The 26,857-nt window shown below is 65.1% G+C and overlaps 1 protein-coding gene across 3 annotated transcripts; it reads right to left on the bottom strand.

The window, feature by feature from the left end:
• Nucleotides 1-4,717: 4,717 nt before the first annotated feature.
• Nucleotides 4,718-25,239, bottom strand: CEP43 (centrosomal protein 43). Of its 3 annotated transcripts, XM_045843918.1 has the most exons (13): nucleotides 24,764-25,239; nucleotides 24,228-24,281; nucleotides 20,993-21,047; nucleotides 20,484-20,572; nucleotides 19,717-19,854; nucleotides 18,764-18,847; nucleotides 16,608-16,667; nucleotides 12,670-12,872; nucleotides 11,998-12,110; nucleotides 10,635-10,703; nucleotides 8,162-8,204; nucleotides 7,322-7,418; nucleotides 4,718-6,498 (listed from the first exon to the last, which is right to left on the bottom strand). In XM_045843918.1, the coding sequence occupies exons 1-13, from the start codon at nucleotides 24,866-24,868 to the stop codon at nucleotides 6,418-6,420; spliced, it is 1,191 nt and encodes a 396-aa protein (XP_045699874.1). In that variant the 5' UTR covers nucleotides 24,869-25,239; the 3' UTR covers nucleotides 4,718-6,417. The 3 variants fall into 3 exon arrangements, with proteins under 3 accessions (XP_045699874.1, XP_045699876.1, XP_045699875.1); XM_045843920.1 differs by lacking the exon at nucleotides 16,608-16,667 and having other exon boundaries at nucleotides 12,670-12,869; nucleotides 24,764-25,238; XM_045843919.1 differs by lacking the exon at nucleotides 16,608-16,667 and having other exon boundaries at nucleotides 24,764-25,232.
• Nucleotides 25,240-26,857: the final 1,618 nt, after the last annotated feature.

Raw genomic sequence — 26,857 nt, 5'->3', positions numbered from 1 at the left:
CCGGTTCTCGGCTTTTCGGTTTGATTCCCTGTTAACACGTGGAACCCTTCCGGTTTGTTCTGTCGGGACGTCGTCGAGGTCCTGGCAGCTGTAGGTGGGTGTGTCTTGCTAGATTTGGGGAGTTTTTAGTTATTATTTCTTCGAATGTTCTTGAGCACGCGCTCTCTTCGACCTCCTTCCGGCATTCCGGCCACGCGAGTGCCAGCCCTCCTGGCCTCGCCCCGGGCCCCCGGGCCCCGGGCGGTTGCTCTCGGCTCACATCCCGTGATTTTGCTGACTCACGCTCAAGCGCGCTGACTCATCCTCTGTCTACGTGTTCTGCTGTTGATCTTCTCGGAGATCACTGACCAGCATTTGGTGTTTTGTGTGACAAAAAAAGTCCCACTCAGGTTCTCGGCATGACTATCATTTTTGGAGAACAAGAACTATTTTCAACAATATGGAAAAGGGGCAAGAAAATGTAATCTTTTAGTGGTGGCCACACACCCCCACACCTCAGCGGTTTTTATTTCCTTCCCATGACTTATTTTTCCTCCTCAAGGAATTCAGTAAAACTTGTATTTGATTAGATCCCTCTAATAAGAAACATACTACTACAATTTATTTCTACTCATTGCCTTTAGGAATAAAGCAAGTAAGAAAACTTGCTAGAAGGGATTTATTTGTATAAAACACCCGGCACGAGGCACACACACAGTAGTAGCATGAAAAACATGACGGGGGAAGAACTGGACGGGTGGGTAAATGGTTCTTCCCCAGACACACAGCGTTATGAGCACTATTTAATACTATTTAATACACCCTATGTTCCCAATTCTGAGCATCCTGCTGTGAAGTCTGTATGCAGGTGTATTTTTTTTTTTTTTGCCTAGAGACTGACTCCTCCTTAACTGTGTGGGCTTCACGAAGCACTAGAAATATAGGCCACCTTAGAATGCAACCAAAATAGGAAACTTTGCAGAACATTATCTTGTTATTCTCCTCCAGAGACGCTGCCTGTTCCACTGTGGTTTGGCCTGTGGTTTCAGAACACTGTGCACACGGAGCAGAGGGCCCACTCGGTTACGTAACGCTGCCCCCTGCAGACGCCCGCCCCGGCCGCGGGCCCCAGCCAGCCCCGCTGTGCACTGAATACATTCAAAATGGCAATTAAATTCTACTTCAACATAAGTAAGTGCATCAAAGGCACTTCCTCATGGAACGGCCTTGACTGGGGCCAGCGCCGTGCCTGCCCTTCAGCGGGGACTCTCGGCCCTCCCTTGGGGCCGTGGGGGAGCAGGACCCGAAACCCAGGTGCGGCCGTTTCCCAGCTGCCACCTCGCCGGCGGCCTTTGACGAAGTCGCCCTGGGAAGACCACGGAGGGCGGAGGAGCTGCAGGAGGGAGGGCCCTGGGGCTGGACCCGGCTGGGGGGACGCCGAGGTGGGGAAGAGACCCCACCCTGCAGGCCGACGGGGTTTTTACGGGAGCTCGACATGCAGTTCTCGTGGCTAACAGGATGCGGCCCAGGATGGCCCTGCATGCAGCCCGACACAGAGTCGTAAATTTACTCAAAACCTCTTTTTTGCGCATCCGTTTTCTTAGTGTTTGTGTACTTAACGCGTGGCCCGAGACGACAACTCTTCTCCCAGCGCGGCCCAGACACGCCAGGGGGTCGGGCATCCCCGGGAGTGTGTTCCGTCCTGAGACTCAGGGGCCACAAAACAAAACACGGAACTGAAGAGACACGCACGGCTCAGCGGCGACACTGGGAGGTCTCCGCGCCCGTCCGTCCTGAAGGACACGCACGGCAGCTGGAGAGAAAACTGCACGCTGCACCGCCCGCCTGCAGGGCGGCCCGGGGCCTCCGCCTCCCCCCCGGGCGTGGGCACGTAGCTCTCGTGCGCGAGCAAACGCGCCCGCGGCACGGCTCCGCTTCGGCGGCGGCGTGGCAGCCCCGAGCGCCGGTGGGGACGGGGCGGGGGAGGGGACTGGAGGCGGCGGGCGGGGCCGGCGGCGCGCGGCTGTGCGAGGCAGTGCCGCAAGTCCGCGCGCTGAGCTCACCCAGGTCTCAGGAGCTCCACCTGGAGGTGCCCCGGGGAAGTCGCACGTCCACACAGCGGCGTGGGGTGGGTGCGGGTGCTCTCCGCAGGGCTGTTCGCGTCAGCGACACGTGGACGCAGCCGCTGTGTCCGCCAGCTCCCCGACGGGCACCTCGCTCCATCCCGCGGTGCAGCGTCTCGTGGCGGGGAGCACGAGACCGTGCGTGGTGACCGAGTGCACGGACCTGGGGCCCACCAGGCTACGGGAAAGACGCCGGTCCGGAGGGCTGGTGTCACTCATCGTGCGGTTCCGTTCGCACGCACGTGCAGCGCAGGCGCTCTGGGGCTACCGGAAGCGGTTGTCCTGGTGAAGGGGGAGGGGCGGGAAACGGGGCGTGGCTGCGATGGGGTGACGGAGGGGTTTCAGGGCTGGCGGGGGCGCCAGGGGCTCAGCTCTGCGGAGAGGCTGAGAACGGCTGCCGCGTGCACGGCACGCGGTGAGCGGTGCAGGCGCCAGCGATTTCCCACCGAGACCGGTCACCGCCGGAAAGGGCCGGGAGTGCGCGGGGGCGGGGCCATGCAGACGCACGGTGGACGTCGGCCTTCTCCAGCGTCTTGTCCAATCAGCAACGAGCCGGTGCTTTTGCGGTGCTCCCGTGAGGCACTCTGCATCACCTGGATTATCAAATAGCCCTAGAGCATTTTCATTGTTTCCACCCAAAATGCAACTCCTGGCTCGCTGTGTTTGGTGTCTCTGTGTCCATCTCGGTGAACGGCAGGGTGGTGCCCATGCCAGTCGCTCGCCACCGCCCCCCGATCCGGGCACAGCCCCCCCCCTTCCCGCAATGCTCACCTGAAGGAAAACGCCCCGGCCGGCTGGCCGGCTGGCTCTGGGGGGCCCCGAGGCCTGCTCTTCACCCAGTGACTCTCCAGGGCAGAGTTACGCTGCTTTTGGGGTGCTGGGGTCAGAGTCAGTGGGGCCCCGATGTTTCAAGCTGCAGGGTGACTCCCCTCTGTCCCCCTGGAGCCCTGGTGGGCGCGTGGCCGGACACCCAGGCTCTGCTGCGGCCCAGGGGGACCTGAGAGGTCCCAGACCCACAGACACCGCACGCTGGAGGCGCCCCAGGGCGGCCCAGGGGAGACGTCAGGGGAAGCGACACGTGAACGGGGCCTCGGAGGAGGGACAGTTCACCGGGAGCTGCGCTGTCACCCGAGCCGGGCCCTCTCCTCCCCTCCACGTTCAGGGACCTCTGAGGCCCGGGGCTCTGCTCTCCCCGGTGAGAACCGTTACCACTCCGGGGGTGCCCGCCGTTCCCCAAGCGCGACGCTGACTGCCCTGCGGCCCTGCGTGGTCCCGGAGGGGGGGCCCCCCTGGACTCGGATGGGCACGCTGAGCCCCGGCTCCGGCCGTGAGCTCCGGTCTGCGTGGGGGGCGGGGAAGGACCCTGCACGCCCGCCGCCCTGCGCACTGCCGGGAGACGCCCTTCCCGCCGAGCGCAGCCCGTCCTCCCGAGCAGACCATGCTGGCCGTCTTCCGGGGCGCCGAGGCTCGGGGGCTGTCCCCCGCAGCCCCTTCCTGCAGCGGTGTGCGACCCTCTCCAGCCCCGGGCGAGGTCTCCAGGGGCCTGCAGGCCGCCCAGCTCTGCCCCCGCCCTCAGCACACGGCCCGGCTGTGGGTGGGCAGCAGGGGGTCTCGCAGGGTGTGCACGAGGGGCCGGGGCCTGCACCCGGCGCCCTGAACATCTGTGCAACAGTGGGCAGTAATTCCGTGACGGCACCGGCAGGGAGTGAAGGGGACAGGGGACAGTGCCCCATGGCACACGGAGGGGACAGAGAACACGCAGCCCAAGGGCTGCTCGACCCGCCGCTTCCGCCTCCTGCAGCCGGCTGCGCGCGGTCTTCGCTGGCCGGGCTCCCTGTCCCGGGAGCACACGGATGGCTCAGGACGGGGCTGCCCCGCTTTCCGCCAGCAGTTTCCGCAAACGGGCCCCACCCCCCAATGGACACCGGCAGTGTGGCCCCACCCCGAGGGCCTGGGGCTGTGTGCACAGCAGGGCGCAGGGTGGGGTGGGGGCCCCATCAGGAGCACTTGTCCTGGCCGGCAGCCCTGCCTTGCTCGCCCCCTTCCTCGTCCGGACGGGTCGTGGGCCGGCCACCTCGAGCCCCACCCGGCTTCTGTCCTGTGCCGGCGGCCGCACTGAGCGTGGACAGGACAGCTGTGCCCTCCTTCAAGGGCCACACTCCCCGCGCCCCAGTGGGAGCAGGGGACACCAGGGACCATGACTGAACTGTGAGCCCACTCCTTTCGGGGCTGGGGCAGGATGGCTGTGCCCCCAAAACGACGCGGCACCACCCTCGGGGGGCAGCTGCCCACGGGGAGCCGCCGTCCCCAGCACCCCGGCCGGCGCAGGGCCTCCTGGGTGCAGACTACGGCGGGCACGGTTCTAACCGCCGAGGGCCACGGCCGTCCAAAGCAGCTCCCACACTCCTGGGCCTGGTGGTCAACAAACAGCCACAGGAGGCAAGTGAAACACACGGTGAACGTGGCACGGGGCGAGCCCGGAGGGACGCCCCCCAGGCGGGAGCTTCTGCGAGAACCCGACCAAAAGCAGCCAGAAAGGAGCGGCCAGGGCCTGGGGGGCGGGACCCAGGCGGACCCCACGGAGGCTCGGTCGCGGTCACACACTACACAGCGCAAGAGGTGCGAGCTTTTTATTCACTTCCAGTTATCACCGGCAGAACGAGGTCCAGCCCTGGGGAAGCCCCGCCGTCAAGCGCAGGTTTTACCGTGAAACGTGTCCCCACAAAAATACTAACCCAGGTGTGACCATGGGGTAGCACCTCAGTACACACTCAACAGAAAACCCAGCCACGCTCCGCCCTACCCAAGGAGCACAGGGAACGCGGAAACTCGCCGCAGCCGCGCTGAGTGCCGCTCCCGGCTCCGACGCCAGCTCAGGCGCCGTGTCTGCGCGTTCCCCGACCCGCCCACGACACCGTCGGAAGGCCGGGCTCCCCGGGTAACGCCAGAATGGCCCGTTTCAGACGCTACCCTTCAAGAGCTGTCCGCAAACTAAAAGCCACCCCCTGCGGTGCTCCATTCCACTGGAGTCTAGCCCGTCAGCCACCGTGAAAACACGTCACGCAGCTGACACGCCCCGGAGGGCCGGGCAGAGCCGCCGCGCTCCCTCGGCAGCGACGGTGAGCAGGGCAGACAGACGTCCGAGGAGGCGCCGCTGGCGACAAGCACGGCGGGGCGCGAGCCACAGCCCATCCCGCGGAGCCGTCAGTCCAGGGCCGCCAGGAGCCCCGAGTCAGACTCCAGGGCTGCAGGACCCGCCCCCTGCGGGAGCCGCGGCAGCGTCGGCAGCAGCAGTACACAAGCCGCCCAGTCTGCTGACCCACCAAGGCTGAGGCGTTCGCGTCTCCCTTTGCCGGGAGAGGGGACCCTCAGTGAGACCCGTGTTTACTGCCGTCGAGGGGCACAAGCTCACCCCCCTCACAGCTTCACTTGCGATCTTGTGCACCAGCGCACGCCGCTGCCCACGGCCCCCGCACGGTCCAGCGGCGTCTCTGTCCGCAGCCGCAGCTCGGGGTGCCGCGAGACGCGGCCTGGCTGTCCGGGGCACAGAGAGACCAGGGACAGCACAGCAGCTTGCCCACCTGGACGTGGTCCTCGGCCATCGCCACCGTCCGGCCAGGTTCCCACGACCCCCACAGACCTGGAGCGGGGGCAGGGGCGCCGCCCGCCAGTCCCAGAGGCCACTGGTGCGAGCTTCGAGGCATCGCCACGAGAACCAGCCGAGCTCCAGCGAGCGGACAGAGGCCCTGAGCTTAAAGCTGCTCGCGTGGACACAGGGCAGCCACCGCAACGCTGGCAGTGACAACTGTCCCAGGGAGAAGTCACAACCGCCTCCAGGTCCCTTCACCGACGAGCAGGACTGAGCGGCGCACCCAGGACCCGTGGGCCTTCCCGGTGGGAGCGGGCACACCACTGCCCCCCCGCACCGGCTTGTGCGGGGCAGCGGGGCGCCTGGGCCCCCGCGCCGCCCACAGCAACTCGCTGAGCGGCCGAGGCCACGCAGAGCTGGGGGCACACCCTGCACTTGGCTCCAAACGCCACGGTGTCCACAGGCTCGCTCCTCGCCAGGGACGCGTGTCATTAACTGCCGCAGCGAAACGTGTTGGTGAACCAAGTTAAGACAATTCGGTCTCCCACAGGGGCTCAACAGGAAGTATCTTGTTTAGCATGATGAAAGGTAACTTAAAAATATCTGCATCCGCAGTCTCCGGAAGTACAAGGCACCGACGGAGAGCAGGCGGTCCAGCCGGGGGGACGGTCCAGAAACACTGGTGCTGACGGGGCCCTGTCCTGCGGGGCCACGGCCCCGCGCCCCTCAGGCGCACGCCACGTCCTCCAGGTAGTCGGCCACGTCGCTGAGCTGGGACACCGTCAGGTCCTGCGTCAGGTCGTCCAGCTGGCGGGCGAGCAGAGAGAGGTCGGGTCAGCCCGCGGGGCGGGGCTCAGGTGCCGTCAGAACGCACCGCGTAGCCCAGTGCCTGCCGACCCGCCCCCCCCACCCCCCTCGGCTATGCCCTCCCCAGGCACCCGCCCCCCTTCTGAGCCCCGCCGCCCTCCGCCCTCCGGGAGGCTGCGCTGCTGTCTGAGCACACGGGGGGGGCGGGGGGGGCGCAGGCCCAGGCTCTGCGGGCGCAGGCACACTGGTCCCACTACAAAAAGCTGCCTCCCCCCGCCCCCGCCGTGGCTGCCATGGGCAGGCCACAAGCACTGCGGCCCCTCGGGAGGGCAGCCACCACACTGGACGGCAGGCTCTCAGAGCAGGGACAGCTTTCTGCAGCACCCGCCTGGGACCCCGAGGCACCCCCCCCGCCACACACACACACCTGGGAGCGCTCTGCTCCCTGCGTGACCCCAGGGCCCGGCTGCGTCCCCAGCACCCCCGGGCTCGCACTCACGCCTCCCCCCGCAGTGCCCCTCTGGGAGCGGCCTCCCCCTGACCCCCTGACCCCTGACCCCCCGGGCCCCGCCCCGGCGAGGCCCAGCAGCGGCACCCAGATGACGTCCTGGGTGTCCTGGAAACACCTGCGGCCCCCGGGGTGAGGGACAGCGGGGCAGGGCGCCCTGCGTCCTCACTGAGGACGTTCTCCCCAGACTGGGGCCCGGTCTCCGTCTCGGGCGTCCCGTTTTAAACCGTGTTCCTGACCGGCGTAAGGTTCTGGAGCCCCCAGGACCCCCGGGCGGCGACGGGAGCCCAGAGCCCTCCCCGGGGCGGCCCGCACCTTGTCGCTGGCGGTGGCGTCGTCCAGCCCCACGGAGAGGTCCTCCTCGATCTCCTCGCCGACGCTCAGCTCGCTCCTCCCGGAGCGGTGGCTGGTGCTGGGTTCGCGGGACACGGGGCGCTGAGTGTCCGTGTGGACAGAGCGGCCGAGCCGTCCCGCCCGCCGCACACAGGACCCTCACAGGAAACCCGACGCAACAGGGACACCAGCCGCAAGCACGCTGTCCCTGCGCCCCGCAACGGCCGGACAGCCACCGACCCGGTGAGACAGAGGCTCCTGGGCGCAGGGGTCCCGGGCAGCGAGAGGCAAGCCCGGGGTCTCCTCCCTGAAAACTGTGAGGGGCTCTTCTGCTAGAAAAGGGGCCACCCCCCTGGTGGGGGCGGGGGAGCCTGTGGAACACGGAGAACTCCCAGCCTCAGATTTGAAATTCCTCGCCACCTCCCCAACACACGCTACCTCCCTCCTAGCTAACCCCCAGCCCGCTCTCCGTGTGCAAAGCCAGCTGGACAGGAACAGCGCTCGAAGAGGGCACTGTTTTCCAGGGGACTGCGGACGACCCCCCCAGAGGAAGGGGCAGGAGAAAAGGGTCCTTCCCCTGTGGAGACCGGGCCGGCCCTGAGGGACCGCCGAGGCCACACCTGAGTGCGGGCTCCCCACCTCATCCCCCCAAGTCCCCGGACGCCCCCAAGCCCACTGCACCCCGGGGACGGCCCGAGTCTCACCCCCCCCGCCCCCGTCAGGGTGAACTTGGCGGGGGGGTCCCCCGGGACAGGCAGCACTGGGCCTCTGTCCAGACGGCGCTGCCCGCTGACGCCTGCGCGGCGCAGCCGCCCTGCTCACCTGTTGAAGTCGTCAGCGTAGTCGTCGTCCTCGTCTCCGGCCCCTGGGGTCAGAAGAAGATGCACGTCACCGTTCACACCGTTCACGCAGTTCACACATGCTTCACGCCTTACGTACAATTACACACACACACGTTTCCTTCCAATACGAGCGACATCGCGTTGTTACAGAAGAAACCTCAAGCGTCAGGAATGACGTTTTCACTGCACGTCACGTACACGCACGTGACAAAATAAACTACCCAACAGACAACACAACGTCTCATCCTGTCGTAGAACACCACTGTTTCTGTCCCCCGCGCTCAGAAGCTTAAGCTGCAGGCTTCCCGCCGCCACCGCCTGACGCTCGGACCGGGTCTCAGGCGTGCGGGGGGCAGGGCGAGCATGCTGCCGGCAAGCCCCCCGCCCCCGCCGGACAGGGCCAGCGCGAGCACCCTCGGGCAGACCGCAGTCCGAGCCGGCTGGCCCTGGGGGCCCGCTGGCCTGGGAGAGGGGCAAGCGTCCCCGGCCGTCCCCTGGGCTGGTGGCAAGGGCCCCCCGGCCCAGGGAGGACTGAGGGTCCCTGCCGCCCCCGCCCGGCTCGGGCCGAGCACTCAGAAAGGGACCCCACGAGAAGAGGGCGCCCGCTGCCAGAGGGGCCCCGACCCCCCCCCACCCCACCTTCTGAGGGGGCAGTGGAGGAGACGGGGTGACAGCCTCACAGCAGGCTCCGGGGCCCCAGAGCCGGTCGCCCCAGCCGTGGGCGACTGGCGTGTGGAAGACACGCAAGTCACGCGTGGCCCCGAGACCGAGGCGCGGACCCCGGGGGAGCCCGGCCCGAGCGGGGCTGGCAGACGGGCCCCGCTGCGCGGGCCGTGACCCTGGGAGACCAGACGCCGTGTCGATGCCCGGGCACTGCTGAGGGGCGGGCTCCGGGAGGACCGTCAGACCCGGTGGTCCTCTCTCGACAAAGGTCCCCAAGCCACTCCTGCACCCAACACGAGACCGCGAGGCCCCTGCAGTCCGGCGTGGAGGCGGCGGCACCTCTGATCTCACGCAGCCCGGTGGCGAGGGGCGGGGGCGGCGGCCAGGAAGGGGCCCCGGGGCCCGTGTGGTGTCTACCTGGCCCCCCACCAGAGGTCTGCGCTGCCCGCACGCACAGCGCCCGCCCGGCTCTGGACACGGGCACCTGTCAGCACACCGGCTCCGGGGCCCGCCCCACGGCTCCTCCTTCGGGGCGCGGAGTCTCCCGCCCTGACCCGGTCCCCCAGGGGCCCTCGGCCACAGAAAGGCGCTCAGGGCGCCCGCAGGTGCAGCAGGACCCCAAAGGGGGGTGAACTCGGGAGCCCCAGGGCCTGCGCCCCTCCTCCGAGGAGAGGAGGGTGCAGCTGAACCCACCGCCCAGGACGGGAGCCGAAATAGACCAGCTTCTCTGTCTGCGGCGGGCGGACACTCGCCCCGGCTCGCCCCGGCTCGTCCTAGCCCATCCTCGGCCGGCCCACGGGCTCGCAGCATTGAAAGGCTGGAAACAGTGCAGACAGGGGCAAAGCGACACTGCTGCGACACCGTCAAACAGAGCGGAGCGGGCTGCCGTTGACACAGAACCCCGGTTTCTGGCCGAGCAACCACCAGTCAGCTGTGTCGCCGGGGTAACTACCAAGCAGCCCAGCCCCCGGAGTGGCCGGGTGCCACGCGGAGAGTGAAGCGGGGCCCCACTGCCGCGCCGGCCGCGTCACGGCGGCAGGCGCCCCCCGCACCAAGGAGGAGGACAGAGGACAGGGCAGTCCCGGGGAAGCCACGTGGCAAAGGTGAGACACGCAGACACCGAAACACGGCAGGGCAGGCGTCCCCGGGGGCTGCCCACAGGGCACGTCCGCGGGGCAGACAGACGCCCATCCGGGCTGTGGAAGAGGACGCCAGCAGGAGACGCGGTCACCCCGCAGGGGAAGAGAATGAGCAGGGGCAGTGGGCCCGCCCGGCCGGCCGGCCGGCCGCACCCCCAGGTCCGCGAGGACAGCGGGCTGAGGCCAGCACGGAGCGTCCACACCGCGGTGCTCCCTCCCGAGGGCTTATAGGTGGCACCGGGGCCGTCACGGTGGCCCGTGTGCGGAGCTGCGTGCGGCCCGCGGCCCTGCCACTGCCTGTCCCCAGCACCCAGAGTGATGCTGGGCTGCCGCCAGCGCCCTCGGAGGGGCCTTTCTGGAGCTGGCGCAGGGCCGGGTGGAGGGGCCCGCGCTCCACGTCCACAGCCGAGTGGGCCGACGCCTCCAGCCCACCAGGGGTCTGCGGGTACCGGCCGACCGCCCCCTGCCCAGGTTTCCCCGCCAGCAACAGAGCCAGCCGCACTGCTGCGAGCCGTCTGGCAGGCAGAGCACGTCGGGCACCCCGACCAGCCAGTGTGCCCCCCAGGGCTCGCTGGGGCCGCCCAAACTGTCATCTAAAACAGGGTCACCCCCCCACCCAGCCGTCAACACGGACAGGAGAGACCCAGTTACCTAGTCCCAGGGACCCAGTTCTGTCGTTGACCAGCTTCAGGCCTTTCAGCACGGTGTTTCCTCTTCTCCCTGGGGACAGAGAGAGACACTCGCACTTGGCCACTGGAACACAGCCGTCGGAAAACAGGCCAGTGGTGTCAGCCCGACAACCGAACACTGAGACGTGATGACACACTGACCAGGGGCTGCTTCCACTGCGCGCCGCACACCCGCCCCTGCACCCCCACACAGGGGCGGGGCCGCAGCCAGCCTGCCACGCCCCCGACCCCCGGCACCGCCTCCTTAACCCCCCCCCCCCCCCCGCACTGCTTCCCTTCCGCAGCCGTCGGCGGCCTCTAGACACCCCCAGCCAGTGCTGGCCGAGAGCTGACGGGATTCCTCCCCGAAGGTGGCAAGGACCGAGAGGAAGGGGGGGGGGGCACAGCCACAGCCACAGCCACACGGCTGATGCCCCCGATGCTGACGAGCGGCCCCGGGCCACCTCGTGTGCCACGCAGACAGACACAGAACCGCACGGCGATTTCCCAGTGGAGGGCCGGGCCCCCTCCCGGAGCGCCCTCTCCAGAGGGGCATGTGCGCGCTCTGGACGCTGCGGACGGACCCCTCCGCTCCCCGGGCCACGGCGTCCACGCTCACCCCCACACCCCTGCGCTCCCCGGCTCCCCGGCCCGGGTCTCGGTGCCCTGCGGGGCGGGGGCGGCAATGGGCCGCCCTGGTGCAGCCACCAGCTCGGCGCCGGCCACAGGGACAGGCCTGACCCCGAGGGCAGCCACAGTCCAGCGTCCTGTGACGTCACCATGGCACCACAGGATCCATGACACGGGTCCCTAGAAATCAACTGACCCGAGTCCTGCTCCAGTCCACCCCGTGCCCGGGAGCGCGCCGGTGTGGCACGGCAGACAGCCGGGAGTCAACCTCCCGAGAGCGCTCCGACGGTTCAGAGAAGCAGAGCACGGGTCAGGTTAAAGAGCAGCAGCCCTGGCTGGGGTGGCTCGGTGGACTCAGCGCCGGCCCCAGAACCACAGGGTCGCAGGTTCCATTCCCAGTCAGGGCACAGGCCTGGGTGGCGGGCCAGGTCCCCAGTGGGGGGCGCGTGAGAGGCAACCCCACACTGATGTTTCTCTCCCTCTTTCTCCCTCCCTCGCCCTCTCTCTGAAAGTAAGTTAATAGGAAATAAAAGCACGGAACTCAATGTTACCCGGAAATACCTCTGAACGGTGAAGACCATGAACTGTGTCAGGACTCACACACACTTTCCCAAGGACACAAGCACGACCACACACTGCCCAGAGGGGACACGCGCGTCAGGCACCACCCCCCCACCCCCGTCTGCGGCCAGCACGGCCGGCCGGCACTCACTCACTCTCTGCGTCTGCCGGTGAGGGGGCTCCCGCGAGGGCGCTGTGTCTGCTCTGCGAGGGGGGCTCGTCCGAGCCCGAGGCCGGGCCTCCTCCGCGCTCCCCGGGCGTGCTCCTCCTGCCGGGAGAGGGAGGGACCAGCGCGCGGCTCAGCGGGGCGGCCACCGCTCCTGCCCGCGACACCAGGCCCCGGAGCGCGGAGCCCGGGCAGCGCAGAGCCCGGAGTAGCGGCTCCCTCGTCTCCACCAGTGAACACCGGCTGGGCCAGAGAGTCTGTTCAGCCCAAAGCGGTGTTTTCAGCGCACCGTGCTTTATTCTTTCAAGAAAGGGAGAAGCGCAACGGGAACACAAGAAGGGATTCGTGCCGTGGACGGAGGAGGCGCAGCGACTGGGCGGAAGTGTCAGCAGTGGCTTGTGAAGCTTCCCGGCCCTGGTCACACACTCCGGCCGCACCTCCCGCCGCTGCGGGCTGGCTGCCTGGTGCACTGCAAGACGCCCAGAGCACCCTGGCCCCCACCCCCCGGACGCCGGCCCACTCCAACACCCGAGTCAGCGAAGGTGCCGGCGAGGGTGAAGGGGGTGTCTCACTTCGTGGGAAAGACCAGAAGACCTTCTCGGGCGTCCCAGTACGACGACGTGCAGGGGTCCGAGGAGCCCCCCCGAGGCAGCCCACTCACCAGCCGCAGGTCGTCTCGGGCTTGGGGACGGGGTCGTCGAAGAAGGAGTCCCCGTCCGAGTCGCCGTCCTGCGGGCCGGGGCTCCTGGGGCTCAGCAGGGACCCGACGCTGGTGTCCTGGGCCGGCGGCTGGAGACGGCCCTTGCCGCGTGGTTCTGACGAGGAGGTGCTGGCATCGCTGTGGCTGGCTTCGCTGCCGGCCTTCTAGAAAGACGGGGGGAGAGAGAAGGTCTCCTCGGTGAAAAAATGTTAATAGGATCTCTTTGATGACAAAAAGCCATGAACACATGCGAATCCGTGTGTGTGTGTGTGTGTGTGTGTGTGTGTGTGTGTGAGCGTGTGTGTGTGGGGGGGGTCTTGCAACTGAGCGTGAGAGGCCGGGGGGCCCCACCTCCTGGGGAGGGAAAACGTCCCAGAAGGGCGTCCACGCCGGCCCTCCCTCCCACCCACGAGGCGGGGGTGCCCCGCTGCGCCCGTTCCGGCCACAAGCGCCCCGCCCGCGTCCTCCCGCGCACACACGGGTCTCCACTCCCCAAGGCCCCGCACACCCACCCTCTCCCGCTCGGAGAGAAAGAAGGCGCTGCCAGCCGAGCAGGGAGCTTGTCCCACACGAGGGTACCCAAGTGACACGAGAGCCACCGAGGGGGAGGAGGGCGTGGCCCCCGCTGCCAGCACAGCACCGGCCGTCACGGCAGAGCGGACGGCGGAGCAGCGCCCCAGCCGCCCTCGAAGGTCAGCAGACACACGGCGCTGGCGCCGTGACCGCAGTGCCGAAAGGAGCGGCGTTTCTCAGAGGCCTTCCAGCACGTCCCCCGCACGCTACGCCCCTCCGACCCCGCCCCTCCGGCACGGGGTCCTGAGCCACACGCAGCAGCACGCCACGGAGGCCGTCCCGCCCGAGAACTCGCGCACCCAGCACAACGCGCGCCCACACGGCGGGCCGCCTCACCCGTGCCCGGCGCACAGCCCGGCCCTGAGCCAGCAGTGCCCCCTGCGGGAGGGGAGGCCGGCTGCACGGACACACGGGACGGCGAGGAGCCCGAGACAGGGCTCCACACGGGGGCCGGCCTGCTTCAAACTGCGGCCCCCCGGTCTGCGGGGGGGACCCTCTGTGGGTCAGGCCGCGGCGGTCACGGGGCTCTGTGACAGTGGCCCTCGGTGCTCTGTGACGGACGCGATGACAGTGAGTGACGATTTTTCGTGAAGGCATTCACCGTGAGGCCATCTCTTCGTACATGCGAGAGGCCCACGGCGCCGTACGGCAGCCGGCGCTCAGCCCCCGCGAGCCAGACCGGCCTCACACGCTTTCCGGGGAGCCGCAGTCACGGGGGAGAGAGCTCCAGTGCGTGCCTCGCTCCCCGCCAGCATCCCGACCCTCCAGATTAGCATCGCAGAGAGAGGGGACCGGCGTCACAGAGAGGGGGGACCGGCGTCACAGAGAGGGGGGACCGGCGTCACAGAGAGAGGGGACCAGCGTCACAGAGATGGGACCAGCGTCACAGAGAGAGGGGACCGGCGTCACAGAGAGACTAACCACGAACAGGCCAGGAGCCACAAACTCCAATTACCAGAAAACGTCTCGAGAACCTAGAAAAAAATCACTTTTTCCAAACCCAAGACTTTTATCTGATCTGCTCGTAAAGAGAAACATCAAAGCCAAGGGAAGGTCTCCAAGTTTCCAAAAACTTCCTGCAAGCTGTCTTCCTGCCCACGCCTCAACCACACCCAGCGCCTACCCCCAGACCCACTCGAGGCAGTTTCTGACCCAGAACTCACTAAAAAATTTAGAAAGATAATTTTATTATACCTGTAACACACAAACACACCTAAAAGTCTGACTCACTCACCTGTAAACTAAACGATGTAGAATTCCAGAATCACAAAAACTTCTCCCCCTTCCTAAACACTCAGCCCCCCAGAGAGACTCTACTCCTCGCTCTGGAGGCACCTGCAGCTCCTGCAGGCGCCCAGGAGAGAGCCCCAGCTCTCTGGCCTTGAACTCGGAAGGGAGGGGGCCCCTGCACCCACCCGCCCGCCCGCCCGCCCGCAGCTCCGGGGCGAGCGGACGAGCAGCCCCCGGGGCCGACGTCTCGGGTCTGCGGCAGGGCTGCGCAGCCGGCCGGGAAGGGCGGCGAGCGCAGATGGCGGCGTGTGCTCACCACGTGTGCTCACACACCCAGGGTGCGTGTGTGCGCGTGTTCAGTGCGTGTGTATGCACGCCCACGCAGTCAGGGATTGTGCGTGCACACTCAGTGTGCACGTGCGTGTTCACACAGCCAGGGTGTGCGTGTGTGCATGCGTGTGCAGGAAACGACTGGTTTGGCCCAGCACACCCCGAGGTGTCTCCGAGAGATGCCGAAACACCCCCAAACACACCCAGGCGGGGACCCCCGCCGCCCCAACTCAGCACAAAGCTGGGCGTATCCAAGAATCTCGAGGACGGGGAGCAAGGTTTGAAGAAAAGGCCCCTTCCCTGAGAACCTGGGGGAAACACACCTCAGGGGACACCAGCTCTAAAACCCCCCCCGGAGGACTGGCTGCGAAAGGCTGGCCTCGCACACTGCACCTCCCGTGATGACGTACAGCACCCCGGCTAAGCGTCGCGAACTGGAACGTGACATCTCACTGCTTCTCCAACCGAGGGGGAAACCCACGTCGGTGGGGCCTGCCCAACAGAAGTCTGCTCCAGTTTTTGGTCCTTTCCCCGACAGGATGACAGGACGGGCTGCGGAGGCGCGGGGAGCGCCCCGGAAGCACGTGCTGGTGGCGCCCACGGGAAGCCGTGGACTCGGCGAGGAGACACCCGCTCGCCCACAGTGCACCCACCTCGTCCGTCCCCAGCTCTCCGTCGCCCTCTGCTGGCTCGCCGCCAGAACAACACCCAGAAACGCACCTGCTGCGGCTTCCCCCGAGGCCAAGGGGCTCAGAAGCCTGGGCTTCTGCTTTGCACTCGGACAGGTTCATGGCCCTCGGCACAGTCAGGTGCACGCACACGGGACGGGCTGACCTTCGGGTTCGCTGTGATGCCACCACCGCTCCTCTGGACACAGCCCAAGGTCTCCGGCCGTGCCACCGGCACCCACGCCTGCAGCACCGGAGCAGCAGCACCGAGCGCCCCGCAGGGCACGCTGCCCCCGCCCCCCCCCCCCCGCCACTGGCCGCAAGCGGAGGGCGCCCCCTAGAGCCCTGCCTGCTGTGTGCAGCCCGCGTGACCCGGCAGCATGGCAGGGAGCCGCCGGCACCAGCGGAGCCTCAGCCAGCACGGCAGACACCCGCAGAAACCTGCCCTGTGGGGGGGGGATCCCTCGGTGCTGCGCACAGACCGGGGTCCGAGAGGATGGGGGGGGCTCCCAGAACTGAAGGGCGAACGAGCTCGTCTTCCCCTGAGCACAGGCGCAAACCAGCGGGCGAGTGACCCTTCCAAGACCCCTGCCATTCAAGCTCTAAAGGGGGTCCGTCTACCGGCCGGCAACCTTCGGGGGGTGGGGGGTGGACAGGAGCGGCTGAGGCACTGGTCGCTGCAGCAGGCGCGCCCCCCCCGCGCGTCCCCGCCGGGCCTTGAGGGCTGTGGCTTCACAGCTGCTGAGCCCAAACACGTCCGGAAGGAGACGGCTCAGCCTTTAACTTACCCGCCAGGACATATCGAGTGGTTCCGACCTCGGATTAAGGCCATCACGTCAAGAATGTGTACGTGACCGTCCGCTCGAAAGGTGAGTACTGCCCACTGTCTCGTGGCCAAACACCAAGGAACCCCCAGACAAAACTGACTGCAGCGTCAAAGCACAATGGTGCTGCGGCTGCCGCCCGGGCGACAGCTGAGGGCCGGGTTGTTCTCTGTCCCACGCCCGGGGCGCGGCCACGTGCCGACGCAGGCGAGGGGGGGCATGGAAGGAGGGGCCCCGCCGGGAGGCCGCCCCGCCCCGCCCTCTCGCACGTTACCTGCGCGCCAGGCTGCGGCCCGCTCGGCTTCTTCTGGCCCTGGCCTCTGTACCTCGGTATCTGAGCGTGAGAACAGAACAACAGTTGACCACGGCGCAGAAATCTTCAAGGGTAAAGTAACGCGTGACGGAACGGACAGGGATTCCCACTAGAAAACGCCCTAAAAACGGAGACACTGACCGTGTTCCCTTCTGAAACGCACGTTCCTGGCATGAACGCCCTTCCCCAGCAGGCTCCTGGTGAAAGGCCCCGCCCAGCAGCTGTGGGCCCGGGGGGGGGTCACCCCGAGGCGCCGGCCCTGCACACCCACAGGCTCCCCCCAAGCAGCACAGGGCCCGGCCTCCGCCCCTCACCTCCCAGAGCCCCGCTGCTCCCCCTGGAGCTCCGGCCTGGAAAGACACCACAGGCGCCGGCTGGGCTAGAGCCCCCGAGGGGGTCAGTGACCCCCCAGGGCACGAGGGAAGCCGGTGCGAAAAGGGGGAAGAAGGTCTGGAACCCCAACGCACATCACCAGGACCGCGGTGCCCCTCAGCCAGGGCCAGCGAAGTTGGGCTCTGGTGTCCCCGCGGGCCACCGCCACACGGGCCGGGGGGCCCTGTGACTGCTCCCTGGTGGGCCTCGGCCGCTGCCAGCAGCCCTCCCCCAGGAACGCTCGGAGCGGCGGGTTCCGAGCTCCCCACCTCCCAGCACTCGGGCCGGGGGCCAGGGGCCCGCGGCACGAGGAAGGGTGTGATTCTGGCCAATCTGAGAGGGAGACGGGTGTGACTGTGGCTCGTGCGCACTGAGGGGCTGCCGCCTCGGCGGCGGTCAGCGGTCATCGTCTCACCTGGCGGCCGCAGGGAGAGGAGGCCAGCGTGCACCCGGCTCCACAGTCAGGCGCTGCGTGTTCCAAAGGCCTGTGCGGCTCACCGGCTGCAAACCGCTGGTTTGGAGCAGCATTTCCTAAGCGACTTAAAGCCTCAGATTCTTGTCGTGATTCTTAAACCTCAAACAAACTTACGTAAAGAAACCAGAAGGTGTAAAACGGTCATCAATCTCTGATCTCGAGGACACGCCAGCTGTGAAAGGTCAGCATCGTCCGCCAGCTGCTCTCAGAGCTGCTGAGGAGGAACCCCCAGACGGCTCGGCGCGCCGGGTGCGAGGCCGCGCTTCGGGGCAGGTGAGAGCTCCAGCCCCCCGAGGGCGGAGCCTCAGACAGAGGCTCTCCTCCCGCAGTCGCCCCCAGGGGCTCTGGGACTGGACTCTGGGACCGGCCCCAGCAGGCCCGCCCCCCAGGGCCCAGGGCAGGCCTGGAGAAGGGAGTGGGTGCCGACAGCACAGGGCCTCCATGCGGGGGAGGGCACCGTGTCCGAGGCCTCTGCCTGGGCACTGAGACCGTGAAGGAGACCCACAAGGCCAGGCCGCAGCAGGAGCCGCCCTCGGGGCTCCGCCCACAGCTGCGCCCACCAGCCCAGCTGCACCAAGACCCACCCCTGCACTGTGGTCGGCCTTCACTCTCCGCACAGCTGGGGGAGTGAGCGCAGAAGGTGGTCACCACGCACTCCGCTGCTCGCTGGGCTTCGGGGAGACGGCGGGTCCCTCGGCTCGCCCGCCGTCCCACCGCCACTGGCACGAACACAAGGGTCTCGGGCTCCCATTTCGAGCGACCCCCTCAGTTCATCTCCCGCGCTCCCAAGCCCTGGGAGCCAGCAGGCCTGCACTTCAACAAGGCACCGACCACGGGCAAATGCGACCCGAGCACTTGGACTTTCCTACAAACCCTCAAAGTGGCCCGCTACCACAGACGCCCGTCCTGACCGACAACGCCGGACCTGGCCGCCCAGCCGCAGCGTCCACCACGGCCACTCCGAGCTCTGGAGCCCGATGCGCCCGAGTCCGAATCTGTGTGCGGCACGTGAGCGCAGCTCTCTGCTCCAGGAAGGGGGAGGGAGGGTGGGCAGCACCCACCGGCCCCACTGCCCCGCTCTCTCCCAGCACACCCTGCCCTGTGACACGGAGTCCGAGGCCTGCCGATGGAGCCGCACGGCTCCTTCCCACACGCACGTCACCGGAAGGAGGACGGCACCGTCCAGGGACACGGCGGCACCCGCGGCACAGAGCGGCAAGACGAGCAGCGAGTAAGACGGAGAGGAGCACCCCGCCCCACCCCGACTCACCTTGCTGGGGCCCGAGTGCTCGCTCGCAGCCCCCTCCGGCGGCGCGGGGGGAGGGTGCCCGGCAGCAGCCACGTCCAGCAGACCCTGCAATGTCCAGTTCACAGTTAACACACCTGACAACAACCCGCAGCCAGAATCACGCCGCAGCGGACCTCGAGCGTGCAAGCCCACTGCGCACGCGGGCACACTGAGCGCTCCCAGGTCCCTGTCCACACCCTCGCCAGGTCTGCCCCCACTTCAGCCTAGAGAAGCGGAGCGCACGTGGCACCTGACCCCTGCTGGGCGTTTCACCCCTGCCCTCGACGGGGGCCGGAAGCACACACCCGGCCGGCCGCCCGGGGCGGCGCAGGCCCGCCCCCCCACCCCCAGCCCGAGCGCGCGGCTCGCTGGAAGCAGCGAGCACGCGTGAGCAGAGGTCAGACCACGGCTCCGGTGAACCGCCCCACTCCCGCACAGGGAGGGTAAGAGTGAGAACCTCGACGGCCAATCAGAAACAGAGAAACCAAGCAAAACTAATAGCTTAAACAGCCCCGGGTCTAGCTTTAAAAAGCCTTTCAGTTCAAAAACTAACCGGCCTGCACAGGGGCCCCGCAGTGTTTGAAACGGTACGACGGTGACAGCTGGCTCCGGAGTGGGCACCCTCGGCCCTCCCTCCACCGCAGGCCCACGACGCCCCCGAGGTGCTCCGCCCCCCCCATCCCCGAAGGAGGTGGGGTGGAGAGCGGGGCCGAGCCGCAGGATGGGGCGGCGGCAGCCTCGGAGCACCCACGTCGCCAGCTGTCACTGAAACATGCACTTCTGCGGCCCGAGCGCATCTCACTGGGTTTCTACTGGAACCTGGTTCGCTACGCACGCGGGACCGCACACGGGACCGCACACGGGACCCGCGGGCTGCACCGGGCGGCCGCACAGAACTCGGAAAGCGGCGCAGACACAGCGCGGGCCGCACTCACCTGCCCGCCGGCCGGCCCCTCCGCCCTCTGCTGACAGCGTCTGAGCACCTCCAGCAGCAGGGGCCCCCCCGAGGCGCCGTCCGCCTCGGCGATGCCCAAGTCCCGGGCCAGCTCCTCCCGGCCGTCCAGACCTTGAAGCTGGGGAAGGAAGACGGGAAAGTGAGCTTTAAGTGTGCAAACACGCAACAAAATTACTTTCAGGGCTTAGAGAAAAATATCTTCAGAACTTAGAGACATGTCTAAACCCAGAGACTGTTTTTCTAATGAGGGAAATGTCCATTTTTAAAAGTTCTGTACAGTGGGAGCCGCCATGCACCCTGCCTGAGGCTCCGCTGACCGTGCTCACCGGACAGGACCAGGGGGCGAGCCCCCAGCGGATGGCGGCGCCCCCTCCCCCGGGGAGCGCAGAGTCGCCCGGGGTGTGGCACGCACACACAGCACGAGGCCGAAACACCCGCCAACTGCTGTTCGGGACTTTGTGTGTGGGAAGTGCAAGCTTAGATTTTTTTATTACCTTTCCTTTTACCAGTCGCTACGTTCCAAGTCTACATTAACAGGGGGCCTAACATCGCAACAAATTAACTTTGTGACAACATTCCCTTCCGATTAAATACGCCAGGGACCCCGGTGCCAGCGGACGGCTCAGGCAGTGTTGAAGAAAAATCACCTCCGTGCACGACACCAGAAGTTGTCAAATGTTAGCTTTCAGCTTATCACGAACTCATTTCATCAAAGGCTTCAAAGGCGAGGGAAACCGTCCTTCTTACCGTGCTAGTTTCAGGCTGGAAAACAGCCAAGGTAAAGTCCAGGTTGAAGAACTGAAGGAACTCCACCACCAGACTAGCCACCAGACGGCCTGCAGAGAGAGGGAGCGGGGCGGTGGGCGAGTCCTCCGGGGGCCCGCGGCCCGGGCACTGGCACTGGGACGCAGGACGCACTGGGTAAGGGGGGGAGCACCGAGTGTCCGGTCTCCACCGTGTACCGACGAGGCCTCCCAACGGCCCAGGGGGGCGATGGGGTCCCTAACCCTGGAAGTCACGTCAGTCAGCGTGACACTTCCCCAGTGGGTCACGGTGTCCTGCGCCCTACAGCCAACAGGGGGGTCACCCGCAGCGTCCCAGGACCGACAACGTGGGACGCGACAGGCAGGCAGCTGTCCAATCAAATGGGAGTCACAGGCTTCAACACGGGCGGGAACCCCCGACTCCTCCCCCGTGGGGCCTGGGTTTGAACATTCAGAGACAGACGCATAAACAAGAGCAAGCGAACATCTTACCATCTTTTGTGTTTAAAAACTTTTTCAGGCTTTCATTGACTAAAGGAGTTTTGTTCTGTTGAAAACATGAAATATTGTGTAAATATCATGTGTTTATCATGAGAACACTATAAAATTCAGATCAAAGTGTAATTTTTTGGCCAAGATGTAAATAAAATATTGTCACCCATAAAATTATGGTGAACCCCATTCCACACCTATTGATTATTAAAAGAACTTCTGTATTACTTCATACCTCAGTTAACAAAACCATATATGATTTGTATTTTTAAATGTTTTGTAAATTGCTCATTGAAGTGCTTTAGAAGCCAGATCTTTAAAAGCGCACATGAAATAACACTGAATTTACTTATAGAGACAACCAGCCATTCCTTCCGCGACATGAAGTCTGGCTTGGCTGCGCCACCACCCGAGCCACGCCCACCAGGAACAGGACCCCAGTGGGCGCGCCATGCCACCCCGGCCCGTCAGCGCAGCGGGACGACTTCCCGTGGTCGCAGGCCGCGGTCTCTCCTCGTCAGACACTCCCGTGGACGTGGACGAGCGGACAGCACGTCCACACGCCGAGGCCTCGTCGCGCAGGCCACACGGTCGGGCGGAGCGGCCGTCTCACACACGGCCGACGGGACACGGTGCGGCCACTCCGGGGAGCAGGCTGCAGCGTTTGACAAAGCTGAAGGTGCCCCCACCGTGCAGTCTACCCCCCCCCCGTGATTCCTCAGGAGCAGCGCGAGCGAGCACAGGGCCCAGCCACGGACGCGTGCGCGCGGGTGCTCACAGCCGCCGTTCGTCCGAGCTGGAGACGGGAAACCAGCCCGGTGCGCACCCACGGGCGAACGACCCCGACAGCCGCACGACTCACGTGGGGGCCACCCCGCGGGAGCCCACAAACACGAGTGGCCGCAGGAACGAATCTCAAACCGACCAAGCTAAGTGAATGCAGCCGGACACGCGCCGCCCCCCCCCAAAAAAGAGAGTGTGTCCTCTGCGATCCCGCCTGTCTAGCTGCTGAAGACACCTGGGCTGCCCGGGATGGGGGTGGGGGCGACACAAAGGGGTGTGGAGGGGCTGAAGGCAACTTCTGGGGGTCGAGGGCACGTTTACTGTCTTGAGGGTTTCCTGGACGCACAAACACGTTCAAGTGCGTCAGATTATACGTTTTTAGTATAATGTGGAATTCATTGCAGGTCAATTATACCTCAACAGTTTTGTTTTTTTAAAACTCAAAAATGACACGGAGGGTAAAGATCTCAAAGGTCCTCAGTGTGCTGGTCTAGGAACCGTCAGGACGCGGAGTTCATGGAAACACTCGAGGAGGGGGAGGGGCGAGGTCGGGCGTGCACTACCAAGAGCCCATCCAGGAGCAGCGCGGGGAAGGGGTTCCGGCAGCTGGGGGTGGGGCGGGGGGACAGCAGCAGCGAAGAACAGCAAGGAAGGGAAGGCCCCCGGCACAGAAGTCAGGAAGCAGAGGCCACGGGGCAGCCGAGGAGCTCCTCAGACAGACCGGGGCGGAGGGGACAGGTGGAGCCGGACGGCACACGCGCAGAGAAGGGCAGGCCCCTCGGGTTCCCTGCTGGGCTGAGGAGCGGTCCCGTGAGGGAGATGAGCGGAGCAGCTGGGTGGCACACAGGCCCAGGGCTCGGGAGGGCGACTCGGGGCAGAAGTGCAGGGTGACATCGCTGGTGTGGTCGTGGTCACTCAGGAGAAGGACAACTGTGGGACGCTGCCCCTAGACCTCCAGTGAGGGGACCAGGAAAAAGATCACGCTGAAGATCTTACGACCCAGGAGAGGTCAAAGGAAAACAGAGCAGGGAAAATCTAAAAGTCAAAGGAGGTGTGCAGGAAGAAGGAGGGACTGAGAACGTCGAGGGCCACAACGGGTGACTTCGCCAGGCGGGCACGAAGACACACTCAGCGGGGCCCTTGCTGACCGCGGTGGAGGAAACCACTGGGGCGCGGCAGCCCGGGCTTGAGGTCGTTCAGGGACTGAAGGGTGCCTGGGACCCGAGGGGTCGTATTAGACACACATTCCCTCAAAGCCCGTCTGCGAGCAAAGGCAGAGTGGTGGTGGGAGCAGGGCAGTAGACAGGGACCCGCTTCCGGGGTCCAGAGACAAGCTCCCCCGCCCCGGGCGAGAAAGGGACGCAGCAACTGGCAGGAGCTCAGAGCACGGGACGGCTGACCTGGCTGGCCCGAGGCGGCCGCCACTCTGGGCTGGGCCGAGCCTCTCCCACAGGGCGGGAGAAGGGCGGCACAGGTGGAGGCGGGGGGCTCTCTCTGGGGGAGGATGCAATGCCAGGACCTGAGCGTGTGCACTCCCCAGAGAGCCGAGACCCTCGGTCAGGAGTGAGGGGCAAGCACTGCCGGGGCGGCGCCCCCGACCCAGGGCCCTCCGCAGTCCGCAGGCCGCAGGCCGGGTGACTGCGCTCCAGTGAGTGTGCGGCACAAATGAGGTGGGGAGCTGGCCCTCGGACTCTCGTGGCCACTCGGACTCACTTCCAGACCAAGGAAGGCCTTGGGGCGAGGCTCTCACGCACAGACCAAGGGGTCCAGACCAGAAGCAAACAAGAGGAGACTGGTGTTGGACAGACTGGCGCTGGGCAGACAGAGGAGCCAAGTTCAAGGGCTCCATGCAGGACCGTGGGTCTAAAGCAGTGAGAGCAGAGACTGGTTTGCACAGAGGGGGCTGAAGACCAGGACGATGGGGTGGTTCTCGTGGACAAGTTTCAGGATCTTCTCGCAGGATGGTGGTGGGACTTGGAGTAGAGAGAAAGAACTACACACAGAGAAATGGACTTCTGGCAGTAGGAAAGACTGAGCAACTTGAAAACAAGGGGAGGTCTGACAGTCTGGGGGAAGGTGCATGCCACGCCCCCCGTGGAGCAGGGTTCCCTGTACACATCAGCGGGCTACTAAAGCTGGGGGGGGCGGGGGCTGCAGAACGCTCGGACAGCGGAACCATTTCTCCAAATAAGTCCCACGACCTGTTTCAGAGTCCCCTACAATCCGGATCTACGATGATCAGGACTTAGTATTGGCCTCAGCCCGCTCCAAAATTCTGAAACACGCACGAAATGAGAAATTTTGACTCTCTTCCCGTAATAATGTAATCCTTAATAGTTCAAAATCACCCCTGTCCACACACTACAATAAACAGCATTTTAGAGTGGCTTTTAGATAATCGGAAATTCAACGTAAGTGAATAGAGTCACAATGAAATTTGTAGGTTTCATACCTCTATTTTTTCTTGCTCCTCGAGGGCCAAAAACACAGCTGCTCGGAGCTCAGCCTTTAAAACACAAAAGGGTAATGGAACAAAAACTGCTTCGAGACCATTCTCATGACAAGAAAGGTACACACGCAAGTTCCACGGGCGCCGTCCACACCCGCGAAACCCCAAGCGCAAACCGGCAGGACAGTGACGCCCGCGGACAGGTGCGGCGGCCGGACCGCAGCCGGGACTCGCTGGCGTCCCCAGCGCCACCCGCCGGTGAAGTCCCGCTCCCGCGATCGCGCCCGCCGGTCCCACAGCGTCTGGAAGCCGGTTCCGCGAACGCGCCACCGCCCCGCCCCCACGACAGCCAGCAGCCCCCGGCATCCCACGGAACCCGGGACTTGGAATGACCCTGACACCCGACCCCGCCCGCGGTCCCGCCCCCGCTCCGGCGGCCAGCCCAACGCGCCCCCGGCCCTTCGTGGCGCCCGCCGTCCACCCAGGCCCCGCGGCCCGCTCGCCGTCCCCTCTGCCGGGCTGCCGGACTCCCGCCCCACCTTGATGCGGTTCAGGACCCCGCTGTTCTCCAGCGTCTGCACCAGCAGGTCCCGCAGCTCCGTGTCCTCCTCCGCCACCACCGGGGCCGCCGCCGTCGCCGCCATCTTGCTTCTCCAGGACAACCGCCCAAGCCACGCCAACGGCCAACGCCGCCCGCGCCGAGGATCCCAAAGGGCGGGCGGACCTAGACCACGCCCCCCAGGCCTGGCGCGCAGCCGCCTTCACACCGGGGCGGGGCCCAGCGGCGCAGGTGGACGAGGGGTGGGGGCGGGGCCTCTGCGGCAAGCGGGGAAACTTTATTTCCTGCAACCAGCTGCACCGCGGCCGGCGCAGCGCCGCTGCGGCACAGCGCAGTAGCGATGCAGCGTGGCTGGCAGACCGGCACGGCCGGGAGGCTGCCCTGGGCCCAGCCCCCTCTGCAGGGAGGCAGCCCCTCCCCGCTCCGCTCCCAGCCGGCTTCCGTGACTCAGCTCCCGAAAAACGCCGCATTCAGTGGAAACTGTGCGCCCCCGCCAGAAGGTGTCTGATTGGTCAGAACAGAGCCGCTCTGATTGGCCAGAGCTGGCAGCCTCGGAGGGGAAACGTCAGTCCTATTGGTTGAACTCCTCCAGGAAACCTCCCACTGAGCCCAGCTGTCACGGCGGCGGAGCGGGCGGCGGGTCGGCGCGGGCGCTGCTGAGTGTGCGGTTGGCAAAAGGCAGCGAGGCTCTGCTTTCTTCTTCTTCTTTTTTTTAAGCCACTAGGAGCCCTAAGTACGCGTGTCATCTTCTTTTTTTTTCCTTTTACGAGTTTACTGTAGCCTGAGTTGACTGGTTTATTTCAAAGACAAGATCAGGTTTCTGGCTGACATTCTCCACTAATTTAATAAGTTCTTTTCAGCTTTAAGGTTTTCAGTGAAGTATATTTAAAGCATGTCTACAATGTATAAGAGCAGAGAATAGATTCTTTATAATTATTTGAACTTAGGATAAAAATGTTTAGATGTTAGCTTACAAACGTGTTCACAGGTTTTCAAAACCATTTTGGAAATGTGAGGGCAAAACCCTTTGAAGTCGCCCTGGCTGGTAGCTCAGTGGATTGAGCACAGGCCTGCGAACCAAAGGGTCGCTGGTTGGATTCCCAGTCAGGGCACATGCCTGAGTTTCGGACCAGGTCTCCCCCAGTAGGGGGCACACAAGAGGTAACCACACGTTGATGTTTCTCTCTCTCCCTCCCCCTCTCTCTAAAAATAAATCAATAAAATCTTAACAACAACAACAAAAACCCTTTGAAGTCCACTGCCTGTGTCACAAATGCCACCCCTGGTTGGGCTGGTTTCTGAAAGTGGGTCAGTGGGAGGTGCCAGTGGGAGGTGTTGGGGCATTCGAAGCCAGAAGGTCTAGCAGGGGTGCCCAGCCCATGGGCTGCATGCGTCTATGAATGCGGCCCCACACCAAATTGTAAATGTACTTCAAACATGATGAGATTTTCTTGTGATTACGTGTCTCAGTGTATCTAGTGTGGGGGCCAGAACAACTCTTCTTCCGGTGTGGTGCAGAGACACCAAAGGTTGGACACCCCTGATAAAGCTTTGGTTCTCAATGGGGGCGACCTTGCTCCTCAGGGGGCATTTGCAATGTCTGGAGACACTTGGTTGTCGTAACTTGGGGGTGCTCCTGGCATCTGGTAGGAGAAGCTGGCAGTGCTACTTGACACCTGCCGGTGCACAGGACAGCCCCCACCCCAGCAAAGGCTGCAGGCACGCCCATGCAAGCGTTACCTGGCCCACAAGAGTCAGTAGCGCTGAAAAGTGAACCCTGCCAGGGCCCAGCCTCGGCGGGGTCTCAGGGTCCCTGGAGGATGCACGGCTCAGGTGAAGGGAATGAAGAAAGACACCCGGTGGGGTGCCGGAGGACAGCCAGGCTTTTGGGGTCTGACTGACTCACCGAGAAAAATGAATCTTTATTTTTATAGGGGAGGTGATACAACATTCAATGCATAGTGTAATTCTTAAAACAGAAATGGTTACCACGGAAATAATTTCAAAAAGTACAGAAGGTTTTACAGATCAATCATGTTGAACAAAGAAACAACCAAAAGGTACAGGAGGTCCC

This window comes from Phyllostomus hastatus, unplaced genomic scaffold (genome assembly GCF_019186645.2).
Source record: "Phyllostomus hastatus isolate PE091 unplaced genomic scaffold, TTU_PhHast_1.1 phas_contig_40, whole genome shotgun sequence".
Taxonomy (NCBI): Eukaryota; Metazoa; Chordata; class Mammalia; order Chiroptera; family Phyllostomidae; genus Phyllostomus; species Phyllostomus hastatus.
Note: the sequence above shows the minus strand (reverse complement) of the source record. Positions and strands in the feature narration are given on the sequence as shown.

What these genes read in the sequence shown, in the direction of transcription:
- CEP43 (XM_045843918.1), bottom strand. Translation starts at nt 24,868, where the DNA reads ATGGCGGCGACGGCGGCGGCCCCGGTGGTGGCGGAGGAGGACACGGAG. An exon ending in TCCAGCCTGAAACTAGCACG is followed by an intron (nt 19,855 to 20,483) that starts GTAAGAAGGACG and finishes TTCCTTCCCCAG; the next exon opens with CTTCAAGGTCTGGACGGCCG. An exon ending in AGGGGCCGGCCGGCGGGCAG is followed by an intron (nt 18,848 to 19,716) that starts GTGAGTGCGGCC and finishes TGGACATTGCAG; the next exon opens with GGTCTGCTGGACGTGGCTGC.